At 46.5% G+C, this 13,383-nt stretch overlaps 1 protein-coding gene across 1 annotated transcript in view; it reads left to right on the plus strand.

The window, feature by feature from the left end:
• Positions 1–13,383, plus strand: part of AKAP8 (A-kinase anchoring protein 8) — a 1,438,733-nt gene that overhangs the window by 1,219,658 nt on the left and 205,692 nt on the right. The window contains exon 12 of the mRNA XM_044084424.1: positions 427–557. Coding sequence (XP_043940359.1) covers positions 427–557 — 131 coding nt within the window. The remainder of the gene's footprint in view (positions 1–426; positions 558–13,383) is intronic.

The raw sequence follows: 13,383 nt of genomic DNA on the forward strand, positions 1-13,383 counted from the left end.
TCTGGCTACCAGAATTTTAGGGACTTTATCATTGGTGGTAGTTTCCTCTTGCTGTGTCTCTCCCATCAAGTGTCTTATTGACACCCTCTTTGTCTGAAAACGACTGTGTTGTGGGAAGGTAGGAAAGTTTTGGAAGTTGAGCTGAAATGACACATGGTTGTCTGCAGATAGTGTGTGTGAAGACTTGCCTTGCAACATTGTCCTTTTCAAGTCTGCGAGTACATAAATGTCTGCACTTCTTTCCATTGTGATATTTTACTACTGTGAGAGCACCCTTTGTTCAGGCTGCCTTTGATGCTACACAGTTGCGTTGACAGATTAACTTGATGCATTGCCAACACCTGTTATGTGACCACAGAACTTGTTTCACTAAATTAAAAAAAAAAATTTTTTGACATTGTTCTTTTAAACGTTTAATTTTCTTAGGCATTGGCCCAGAACACTTTTTCAAGAAGATTGAAGCTGCTCACTGTTTGGCTTGTGATGTATTAATACCTGCCCAGCACAACCTCCTTCAGAGGCATTTGAAAGCTGCAGAACACAACAGGAATCGAAGGGTAAAGTGTCTGCTGTTAATGTATGCATATATGTGTGTATATATATATATATATATATATATATTTTTTTTTTTTAATTTTTTTTTTTTTAATTTACAGTTCAGTCATTTAATTGGCTAAGTGAAATGGTTAATCACCCCTGATCTGAAGTAGCTAACTTCATTTTATCTGCAACCTGTGGGTATTCAGATCCATATCTGATACGAGCCGGCAACTTTTCAAGCATCTGCTCCAAGCTCCTCCCCCTTACCCATACCCGATCACCATCCCGATCACCATCTCCTACCTTCCTCCAGTTCTCGTTTGCCGCTTCATGCATCAGCATCTTGGTCTCCGTAGCTCTGAGCATTAGGGTTGTAGTAAGTGCCTTTTTGTTTATATTTTGTATGTAGTGTGAGTTTTTCTCAGTTCCCTTTCCTCCCTCCAAACGCTTTTTTGTCAGTTAAAAAAAAATTGTTTTTCTGTAGTAGTTTGTGTAGGCTTTCCCTTCCCCATAGGTGTGCATGGTCATAGTGTGTTGGAGTTTGGTAGGTGTGTCTGTGTAGAATGTCTGATCAGCCTAATCCTACGTTCATGAAATACACAGTGTGTGGCCATAAACTTTCACTGGCGTATGGTCACACACTGTGTGTTTGCCTGGGCATTCCCCATTTATCCATCCAGTGCAGTGTGTGTGCTGGCTTTAACCCGAGGGCCTTGAAGGATAGGAAGGACAAACTGGTGGCTGAAGGCCTTCTCCCTGCTTCCACCTGGACTCCTCGGCTTCTGCAACTCCTGCCCAACTCCCCCCCCCCCCCCCCCCAGGCTGGGACTCACCCTTCCACTAGACCTGTTGAAGGAGATGCCAAAGGGAGAGAAGAAAAAAGAGACAATGAAAAGAAAGAGGATAGGCCCTGTAAATGGTCTCCAGATTGGGAGTCCTTCCTTAGCCCGCCTTCCAAGGTATTGAGACCTTTATCTCCTCGGCTCAACTCCCCTAGATTCTCCCCGGAGGAGAGGCCTTTATCCAGATCTTTGCAGCGACCAGCCAAATCTGAGTCAGTTGCTTCCTCACGCTTGATTCCGAGTCTCTCTGAAATGGATATGGACAGGATGATGAGATTTATTTGGACCCAAATACAGATGGGAGTCTTGCCAGGCCCCTCTGCCTCTGGAGTGGGGGACCTCCATGCCCTTCTTTCATCAGATTTCTTTCCCGATCTGAATCTTCGACGCTGGGGATTCGGTGCTGATTGTTCCTCCAGCCTCGACTCCGGCAGTTACCTTGAGTTCCTCAGATCTGACCAGTTCGGATCAAAGCAGCTCTCGGGGCCGAGGACGGGGAGTCTGACCTTGAGGGATGGAGGTGTCTTCGGCTCTGACTTCGTCTGATCCAAGCCATTCCTTTGGAGCTGCAGCTACCCTAGCCTCGGGCCCCGATCCTCACAGCTGACACTGGGAGAGCTTTCTCCTTGTTGGGTGCTAAGGCGGTGTGCGCACCATCGCCGTTCATGGTGGAGAGGGTTCTTTTCCCAAGGATTGAGTCCCTAGCCTATTTTTCTGCCCAGACTCCCTCGGATTCGACGACTCCCTTCAGCTTGTCCCAGGGACAGCCTGTGCTAGGAGGCTCAGGCGGTTCACCTGGAGGAACCCCTGTGGCTCATGAGCCCTCTTCAGAGTTTCACTGAAGAGGGTCCTTGTAACCACACATGTAAAAGGAGGCACCTGGACTCCCCCGAGTCATTGACAGAAGACACTGATTTTGATGGAGTAGGTTCCCCAGGTCACCTCCATGGATGTCTCCTTTGGAGACATTATGGAGATCCTCCTCCAGAGGGGAGGTTGGTCAGCCCCAAAGCCTTCTTCGGATGAATCAATGTTCCTGAAGGCTTTTGGCATGGGCCCATCTACTTCCTGGGTGTCCCCGCCGGCGGATCCCGTGGTGGATCTTATCACCACGTGGGCATGGAAGGAGCCTGAAACAATAGAAATGATACTTAAACGCCCGGACAATATCCTTTCTCCACCCTCGGACAGACAGACCTGGTATAAGGGATCCCCCATGGATACAGCAGCCACCAAGAGGGAACTAGCTCAGGAAAGTTCCTCTGTTCACTCTCTGGACAAGGAGTCCAGGACGGTGGATCAATTTGGGCAGTTATGTTCTTCAGCGAAGTTTTCCATCAGAGTGCTGTTTGGCACACGTTATACGACTGCAGCGAGACCTAGTCATGGAGTTAGCTGAGTCGCCCCCAGAGTCTTTGTCGCAATAGGACAAGTGTCTTTTCTCCATGAAAGTGTCGACTCTGAAGTCAGTATCAAACACATCAATGAAGTCCGTATCAAACACGTCAATACGCCTCTTTTCCCATGCTATAGAAGGAGCAGCTAGGGCAGCCGGGACCAGAGTGGCTATGAGGCGACATGCTTGGATCAGACAGTGTCAATTTGCGGACCCCTTCAAGTGCCTTTCACGAATGCTCCCTTCAATGGTACTCTTTCTTGGAAGACTGTACGTGACACAATTGTCCTGAGTGAAAGACAGGAAGACCTTGTCTGCCATCGGAATCTTCTTCTCTAGTCCTCAAAGATCCTTTTCCAGGAATCAGAGGGGGCAAAAAAAATGTTGTTCCGGAAATCAGTTTTCCTGGGGCTCTCAGGACAACTTGTCCCCTGGAAGCAGAGGGGGACATGACAAAACGCTGTCCCAGAAACAGAGGGGGTCCGAGGAACTTTAGGTCTAGGGAGCCCTTCTCGGACAGGCCCACGCAGCAGCCCTGAGGGGTTGCCCAACTCCTCCTCTGGAGGCAGTCGTGAGATGATTAGCATTGCACCCCACGGCTTGGGAGTCCATAACTGCAGATCATTGGATGCCTCAAATAATATCTAGCGGCTACACTAACCCGTTTGTTGCCCCTTCGATCCAACCAGAGCCCCTCCCAGATGCTCCACCCACTCAAAATGAGATGGCAGCGCTGGAGATTTCAAAGCTGCTTCACAAATGAGCCATTGAACCGGTCCCCCCTGCATCACTCCAGGTCAGGCATTTACTGCAGGTTCTTTTTAGTGCCAAAAAAGACTGGAGACCTCAGGTCCATTTTGGACCGGTCAGCCTTAAACCTGGCTGTCGCCAAACAGAAATTCCGGATGGTCACCCTGCAAGTCCATTCTACCTTAACTTCGAGAATGCGACTGGATGTGCTCTATAGACCTCCAGGACACTTACTACCATATCAAGATTCACAGAAGCTCCAGGAGATGCTTTCTCTTCCGGCTGGGAGCCAATCAATTCCACTTCAGAGCCCTACCCTTCGGTCTCACCACAACCCCCAGGGTGTTTACCAAGGTAATGGCAGTCTTAACGGCTCACATGAGGCTTCAGGGGATTCAGGTATTCCCTTACCTAGACGATTGGCTACTCGCAGCTTCCATCAAGCATCTTCTTTGCCAAGCCAGAGACTCCTTCCTTCATCTTGCAGACCTGCTAGGGATTACTATCAATGTTTCCAAGTCCCTCTTGGACGCGATACAAATCTTGGACTTGATACAATTCTTGGACTTTATCAGGGCACGGCTGGACACCCTTAGACTGAAAGTCTTTCTAACTCCAGACAGGGTCCAAAGTCTACGGGCTCATGTATCAATAGTTCTTGGTCCCAGGTTACCAAAGGCAGGTGACATTCTCAGAGCCCTTGTCTCTGTGGCTGCAGCAATCTCTATCCACCCCTGTACGGCGTCTTCACATGCGTGTTCTTCAGTGGACTCTAGCCGTACAGTGGTCTTGGCTGGATGTCCCCATGGAATATCCAATTCAAATCAGCAAAGCCTGCAGGGTGTCACTTCTCTGGTGGCTCCAATCCCCAGAGATCGCAGCAGGACACCCATTTGTTTCGCCAACAGCCCAAGCCACAGTGACCACGGATGCCTCCCAGCTCAGGTTGGGGAGGGGGCATTATCAGGGGAAGGACAGTCCAAGGCATGTGGTCCCAGATCGAGACCAGATTGCACGCCAGTGTTCTGGAGATGAGAGCAGTGCTTTTAGCATTGAAGCCTTCCACATTGATGTTCATCGTGTTTCACTGTTGCAGTTATTACAATTGGGTTACCCTGCTGGCAGGCTACCCGCAGTTGGCCTGAATTCCAAAGTCCTGGTCCGGCGTCTGTTACTATCACCTCCTCCCTGACGTCAGTGCGCCAGGGGTATAAAAGATGCAGCCGATGCCATCTTCCCCAGTCTTTCTTGCCACACGGTGCCCAAAGCAAAAGCAGTTCGCAAGTGCCGGTCGGCCGACTCCTGAGATTTTCAAGTTCGAATTTCAGATCCAAAGTCTTCATTAAAGCTAAGTACCCCGTTGGGGAAACATTTTTCTTGCTCCAGACCGATGTCAGAAAAAGTTAATTGTATTTCTTGTGGGAAGCAAATGCCTCATAAGGATTTTCATTCTTACTGTATTCCTTGCCTAGGCCCTGACCACGACGTTGCTAGTTGTCGGTTTTGTGCTAGATTTAACCAACGCACTATTAAGCATCGGTACGATTTTGCATTTCATTATTTTGGCATAAGATTTAATTATATAATGCCTTCGGAACAGCCGACTACCGGAATTTATAAAAAGTGCAGACAAAGAAAAGGACAGGCATCTGAGGTCCAAAACCGACGAGGCCTCGGCTAGGCCAGTCGCTGGTTCGTCTGTTCCCAGTGAGGCACTTTCGCAGCCCCTGTCGCCTGCTACCTCAGAGCCACGGGCCACTTCCGACTCACACGTGGAGACGACTAGGCCGCTGGAAACTCAAGGTAATGTAACCTCGGAAACTATTCCCTCAGATGGGTCCAGAGCCGCTGAGCAGGCATCAGCTTCTGAGAGTGTTTTCAGGCCTACACAGTTACATGTGAAAACAACTTCAGCTTCAAAGGCAAAGACTAAAGCACATCTAAAGACAAAAACAAGTACAACATTCACCTGGACAGGCCTCCATGCCTAAAAAACAGATGCTTAAAATGGCTGAAGACCTAATTACTTTGATCAGGGGTTCCCATCCCCCTCCTGATAAGAGACCTAGGCAAGAGACAGAATATGAATCTTCAGATCAGGTTTCCACTTCCTCTGATTCCTCTTTTGAACAGGGATACTCTTCCTCCCTATGAGGATACTGATGCTGAAGAATCTATCCCTTCAGCCTCTCCTGAAGATTATTCATTTGGAAAGATCCTGCATACTATGAGGGAGCATTTGCATTGGGAGAGCCAAGATTACTCAATCTAAGAAAAGGCTCAGAGATTTTTTTACTACCTCAGCACAGGCCCTTGCTTTTTCTCCTGTTTTAGACATTGTAGATGATGTATTTACAGAGTCCAGTCTCACTCCTGACTCTTTACCACCAGCTCCTGTTAAGCCAGACAGATACTACAGGGTAACTGATTCACACAAATTTCTTTATAAAAACCCTGCTGCTGACCCAGAAACTATATCTCACGTTCCCAAGGGGGTCAAGGTGTCCACTGCAAAAAAAACCCTGTCCTCTAGGATAGGGATTCAAGAGCCCTGGACAGATGGGGGGGGGGGGGGGGGATTTACACTTCTGCTACCTTGGCTGTAACGGCCTTAAATTGTCAGTTTCATATGCTGAAATATCAACAATATCTTATGTCACTACTTAAACAGAAAATGTTTACAAACTCTGAATGTGCAGAAAACAAAGAAATGCAGAATTTATTGCATGCAGCTGAACAAGTGGGAAAGCATACTTTGCAATGTGGTTTTGATTCTCTGGAGGCTTCCTGCAGGGCCGCTGTTATGGGTTCTCTCGTTAGGAGGCATGCTTTGTTAAAGGAACAGTCTCTGCCTGACCATGTTGTGTCTTTCGGCTTTTCCCGGTTAGAAGTCGCCATAGCGGAACTCCGGTCCGCTAATGATTGGCATTAGATTTTTACGTGCCGAGTTGCCAGCCCTGACGCACAATCTTCAATGAAGGTACGCCCATTCACACATGTCTCCACACAGAAGACGCTCTAGCTGAGAATCGAACAGGACAACGTCTTACTTGATGCTCCATTACAGCATGATACCTTGTTTGGTATTAAAGCAGAAGAGGTGTTGAAGAAAATGGAGGACAAAGCTAAATCTATGCAAACAGTCAAGGATTTCATACATGTACAACCACCCAGATTTAGCAGGAACTGGCCTGCAAAGAATTGGTCCTTTCCAGTGTCAGACAGGCCACAAAGAGGCAGATACAGATGGCCCAGAGGCAAATCCCAGCCCTAGGGCTCATACAGGCCTAAACAGTGGGGTGCTCCTACCTCCAAAAGCGGAGAAGATAAATCACAGCCATACAGAAAACAGTCTCAATGACTTTCCCCTGCCAGCACCAAGCACTTATCTTCTGGCAGCCCCTTTAGGGGGAAAACTAGCACTTTTTTTCACAAAACTGGCACATGATCACCCAGGACAAATGGGTCCTGAATATAGTTTCACAAGGCTACAGGTTCCATTTTCACACCCTGCCAAGGGCAAATAGAATGCCAGACCTGCCACACAATCAATGGGCAGAGGCACAAAAACAAGTTTCATCCCTCATGGACATGAGGGCTATTCAGCGAGTACCACAGCAAGAGCAGGGACTAGGATTTTACTCAACTGTTCTTGGTGCCCAGAAAGGACAATGCCTGGAGACCAATACACTGGACCTGTCTATTCTAAACACATTTCTGGATATTCCGAAATTCAAAATGTTGACTCTACAGCAGCTTCTGCCCATGCTGGGCAAGAAGGCATGGCTTGTGACTTTAGACCTGAAAGAGGCATACCTGCATGTTCCAATCAGACATTCATGCAGAAGATACATCAGATTTATAGCTGGCTCAATGCGCTACCAATTCTCTGCACTGCCCTTTAGCTTGTCTATTGCGCCCAGGGTCTTCACAAAATGCCTGGCACCAGTAAGTGCATTTTGCAGACAGAGGAATACAAATATATCCTTACTTGGACGACTGCCTTATTCAAGCAGAGAACTAAGACATTCTACTATAGCATCTGGCGTTTGTAAAAAGATTACTAACATGCCTAGAGTATACAGTAAACAAAAATATATCAAAACTAGTACCCTCACAAGAGATAGTATTCCTGGGTGCAAGCTTAAATACAACTGCCCAGATGGCGTATCTCACGCCAGACAAACAAAGACAACTGACTACTTATTTCAAAATGATGGCAACAAAAACCCAGTTATCTGCAAGAAAAATTCTGCATGCTTTGGGCTTCGTGGCATCCTGCATTCTGCTAATTCCATATGCAAAACTGCATACGAGGAAACTACAGTGGTATCTATAAAGTATTTGGACTCAGCATTGCCACAACCTGGAGACAATAATTACCCTCATTCCCTGCCTGCAACAGGAGTTTCGATGGTAGGCAAAGGCCTGTCACCACAGCAAGGGACAGCCTTTCACTTTACCCACAGCCAGGCAGACATTAACAACAGATGCATCACATTATGCCTGGGGTCCCATATAGCAGGAAGATGTATTCAGGGCACATGGCCCGCAAGCCAAATGCATCTACATATCAATCAAAAAGAGATGCTAGCTGTTCAAAATGCCCTGACAGCCTTCAAGGATCTACTTCATCCAGGACAACTATTGATAAAGACGGACAATACTACAGTCATGTGGTACATAGACAAGCAGGGAGGCACACATTCCTACCCTCCCTGCAGACTGACCATGACTTTGTGGGACACAGCATTGACTTACCAAGTACATCTGCAAGCACAATACCTGCCAGGAAAGATAAATTCTCTGGCAGATGAACTAAGCAAAAGCCTAATGGATCCCCACGAGTGGAAATTGGATCCACAAGTCTTCAGCATGATAACAAGGAACTGGGGATGCCCGGACATAGACCCATTTGCCTCGCCTCACAGCTGTCAACTACTGAGATTCTGCACAAGGACTTATCACAAGCAAGCATGGAAAGTGGATGCTCCATCTTTCAGCTGGAAAAACTTAACAGTATATGCCTTTCCTCCTCCCCAAGGTACTCCTAAAGGTCAGACAAGAGAAGCCAAAAATTATACTAATTGCCCCAGACTGGCCCCGCCAGCACTGGTACCCAGTCCTAAAGAGCGTATCCTAATGCCCAGCCTGGACATTGCCTCAAATTCCTCACTTATTGACCCAACAAAACAGATCCTGCACAGCCAACTCAGGACCTTAAATATGGCAGCATGGCGGATAATGTAACCATTCTAAACACGCCTCTCTCTAAAGCAGTAATGGATGTTATTTTGGAGGCCAGGAGGCCTGGCACCAGAAAATCTTATGCAGAAAAATGGAAGAGATTCTGTGCTTGGAACTAGGCACAAGGAGTTGACACGATTGTACCAAATATTCCTCAGATTTTACAATACTTAACTGAGATGCTGGACCAAAGGCCTATCCTTTTCATCAGTTAAGTTTCATGCCTCTGCCATTTCAGCTCACTACAATACAGAACCACCTCTTTTTTTTTCTTGCCCATTACTAAGGCAGTACCTCAGAGGGGCCAAAAACATAAGACCTCCAAGGAGAGCACCAATACCTGCATGGGACCTAAATTATGTCTTGGAAAAACTCACACTGCCTCCTTTTGAGCCAGCCTCTACAGCTGATATAAAATTCTTATCCTGGAAAACAGCTCTGCTGCTAGCAATAACCTCTGCAAGACGAGTCTCAGAGTTACAGGCACTCATGGCTGTGGAACCTTTTATCATTTTCCATCAGGACAGGGTTTCTCTAAGGACAAACCCGACATTTATGCCTAAAGTAGTGTCCAGTGTGGCCTTGAATCAAACAATTCATTTGCCTACCTTTTATCCAAACCCACAGAATAAGGGTGAGAGACTTCTGCATTCTTTGGACATTCACAGGCAGCTACGCTTCTACTGGGACAGAACCAAAGTTTTCAGAAAGACTGAACAACTTATAGTGGCATATGCTGCAGGATCACAAGGAAAGGCCATCTCAAAGCAGACTATTTCAAAATGGATAGGCCACTGCATTCGTTTCTGCTATTCACAGCATGGCAAATCAGTGCCCAAGGTCATTAGGCCACATTCAACCAGAGCAGCAGCCACTTCAGCAGCCTTCCTCAGAGGAGTACCAACCAAAGACATCTTGGAGGCTGCAACTTGGAGTTCAGTGCACACTTTTTTACAAAGCACTATCACTTATCTCTCTACTCTAAATCCAGAGCAGGCTTTCCCACTGCAGTTTTGCAGGGCCTCATAGCCTCTCCTAATCCTATTTAGCCCCAGCCGCCCAACCTTAGCTTTGGGATTCAACCCAATTGTAATGACTACTACAGTGAAACACTATGAACATAGTGCAGTTGTGTACCTACCATAAATGTAGATATTTGATTGTATTCACTGTTGCAGTCCAGGTTACCCACCCACCATCCCCCTTTCCTTTGCTGGGTCTTATCTGTACCTCTCTATTCTATACAACCTATGTGGTGTATTTGCTTGTAGATGAAGGTAGAGTTTTACTTTACTGCATGCATGTTTATTGGCATAAATTAGCCTATCCTTTTTAGGGGCACCTGACATCTGGGGCAAGAAAAGCTGAAGAAGATGGCGTCTGCTGCATCTTTTATACCCCTGGCGCACTGACGTCCGGGAGGAGGCGACAGCAACCGACGCCGGACCAGGACTTTGGAATTCAGGCCGACTGCAGGTAGCCTGCCAACAGGATAACCCAATTGCAATGACTGCAACAGTGAATACACTCGAACATCTACATTTATGGTAGGTACACAACTGTACTTTCTTCCTCCAGAGACTATTGCAATTCAGTCAGACATGTCTGTTGTATGGTACATCAACAAATGGGGGAACCAGATCTTGACCCTCTGTCGCGAGGCCGTGAGCGTGTGTGAGTGGGTTGTCTCCACCAGTCAGTTTGAGTGCAACGCACATCTTGGGACACTCCAACATTTTAGTTGACAGATTGAGTCAGGCTATTCTAATCCCATACGAGAGGTCTCTGAAACAGTCTATAGCGGAGGAGATCTTCCTTGCGTGGGGACAGCCTTGCTGCGATCTCTTCGCATCTCCTCCTAACGCGAAGTGCAACGAGTTCTTCGCTCTAATTCCCTCACCAGGGGATCCCCCCCAGAGACGTTCTAGTACATGCTTGGCCTCTCGGGTTGCTGTACGCTTATACCCCATTACCACTCATTCCAAAGTTTCTTCAGAAAGCTTGCCGACTGACTTGCAAAGTGATCCTCATTGCCCCGTTCTGGTCTCGTCAAGTGTGGTTCTCCTTCCTGTGGTCTCATGTTCTGTTCTTCGATTTTGGATCCCTGCCCGGATGTCATTTCTCATCCCTCTGGCACCTGTCCGCCCAACCTGGACAGCCTCAAGCTGACAGCTTGGTTTCTCCAGTTCCCTTGATTGCCAGGAATCCCGGTCTTTAGTCTTCAGTGAAAATTATTCTGGTGGCATCTCATAAGGCTTCCACTAGGAAGATTTACTGCAGTAAATGGAAACAATTCTCTATTTGGGCTTCCCAGAGAAACCTGTATCCTTTTACAGCCCTTGTCTCTGCAGTGTTGGCTTTCTTAGCCAGCATTTTTCAGCAAGGATGTAGTTCCTCCACTGTGAAAGTGCAACTAATAGCTGTTTTGAATTTCCACATTGGCAAAAAACATGAATGCCCTGGCCCCTTCTAGACTGTATAAGGCTTTTCTTAAAGGCATCTTTCTTTTGCGTTCTTCAGTTAAGGACTCTGTTCCTCCTTGGGACCCTACCTTTGTTCTCCAGGCTTTAGTTGCTCCCCCCCTTGAACCTGCAGCATCAGTAGATTTGAAGTTCTTATCCTGGAAGACAGCCATCCTAGTGGCCATTACATCGGGTAGGAGGGTTTTTGAGCTTCAGGCTTTGTCTGCCCTGCCCCCTTTCTTGATCTTCCATAAGGACAGGGTTTCTCTCCGTACAAACCCTTCTTTCTTACCAAAAGTGGCTTCTGAATCCAACCTTAATCAAACAATTAACCTGCCTGTTTTCTTTCCAAATTTTCAAAAAACAATGGTGAATATAAACTGCATTTGCTAGATGTTCATAGACAACTTTGTGTTTTTATTTACACAGAACAAAGCCCTTCTGTAAGTCTGACCAGTTATTTGTCTTTCTAAGCCCTTTTTAGGTAAAGCCATCTCCAGGGTTTCCTTAGCTAGATGGATTACACTATGTATTTTGCAATTTTACAAAGACAAAGGTTTGTCTCCATCTGGTCCTGTTAACGCTCATTCTACCAGATCTATGGTGACTTCTGCTGCCTTTTGGTCTAGGGTCTCATTGGATGACATTTGTGCAGCAGCAACTTGGGCAGAGTCACATACCGTCATTTCTCATAAGTTGGATTTGATCTCCAGAGGGAGTGCATCCTTTGGATCTGCAGTGCTCAGGAATATCCTTCCATGAGGGCCTCCCAGGAGTTTGAGTAGCTGGGGACCCTGTCCCACAGGTTGCAGATAAAATTAACTACTTCAGATGAATTATGTACTCACCATAACGTTCCATCTGGGTAGTTGCACTTCATTTTTCTGCAACCTTCCCATCCTCCTTCCCCCAAACCTTCTCATGGTTTATGCTAAGTTGAGTTGTTTGGTTTGAGTTGTGGCAAACTCGATCTGAGGGGAAGGTAGGAGATGGTGATGGGTAAGGGGGAGGAGCTTGGATCTCGGAGCAGATGCTTGAAAAGTTGCCCGATCGGATCCAAATACCCATAGGTTGCAGAAAAATGAAGTGCAACTACTCAGATGGAAAGTTGTGGTGAGTACATAACTTCTTTTTTTCAGCAGGTGTGATATATATGAACAGTTTACAAATAGTCAAATCAACCAAAATATTTTTGAGGGGAAAGGGAAGCAAATTATGTACTTAGCATAATGATGGCAACAGGACAACTTGTGTGTTACCAGATCAGACTTTGATCCGAGGCTACCCATAGTACCCTGCTCCCACCTATCTTGGATAGAGTTTGCCCCTTCTATCAGTATCAAACATGCAAGATAAAAATACTCCAGGACATTAGCATAGAACCCCAAGATGGAAGGAATACCTTGACAGCTGTTCTTCCCACTGCCCTCGACAAAATCTCCCACTAGAGGGGAGTAGTTGGGTATATGATATTGTCTCTTTCATCCAGCTTTGTCCTGTGAAAGAGTCCCCAGCCTTGTGACATCCCAGGGAGGCCCTAGGAGAGAACATTCTGCAGAATGGTGAAGTCAGATAAGGTTCTAGACCTCGAATGCACATCCAGTTTCTAAATGGGGCACACAAGTGTGGAAACCAGCTCAAGCAGCAGTAGAACAAATATCAGTATAATCTTTAGAGAGAGAGCTGTAGAAGTAGCCACTACTCTTGAATGATGTATAGGCTTCATAGGTAAAGACTTCCCCCTCAAATTATATCCAAAGGAAATCCAATCAGCCAGCCATTTGGACAGCATTGTCATGGATACCGGTTTACCCAGCCGGGACCTTAGAGAAGAAAAGTTGATTGTTTCCTGAAGGCTTTGGTCCTGTCCAAATAGAGTCTTGGCTGTCTGTGAACATAAAGACAATGTAGTAAGTATTTTTCCTTATTACTGAAGTTCAGGAAAAACACAGGTAAGCAGATGAACTGATTTAAGGTAGACTCATAACCCACCTTAGGCAAAAAAGAGGGATGAGCCATAAGGGAAGGCCTGTTATTGTGAAAAATCAAATATGGAGGCACCAGGGATAAATCCTGCCGCTCTGAAACCTGTCTAATCATTACAGCCACCAGGAAAATAGTCTTCCAAGATAGCAACTTCCAGAAA

Source organism: Protopterus annectens, chromosome 9.part0, assembly GCF_019279795.1.
Source record: "Protopterus annectens isolate FY-2018-M chromosome 9.part0, PAN1.0, whole genome shotgun sequence".
NCBI classification, from domain to species: domain Eukaryota; kingdom Metazoa; phylum Chordata; order Ceratodontiformes; family Protopteridae; genus Protopterus; species Protopterus annectens.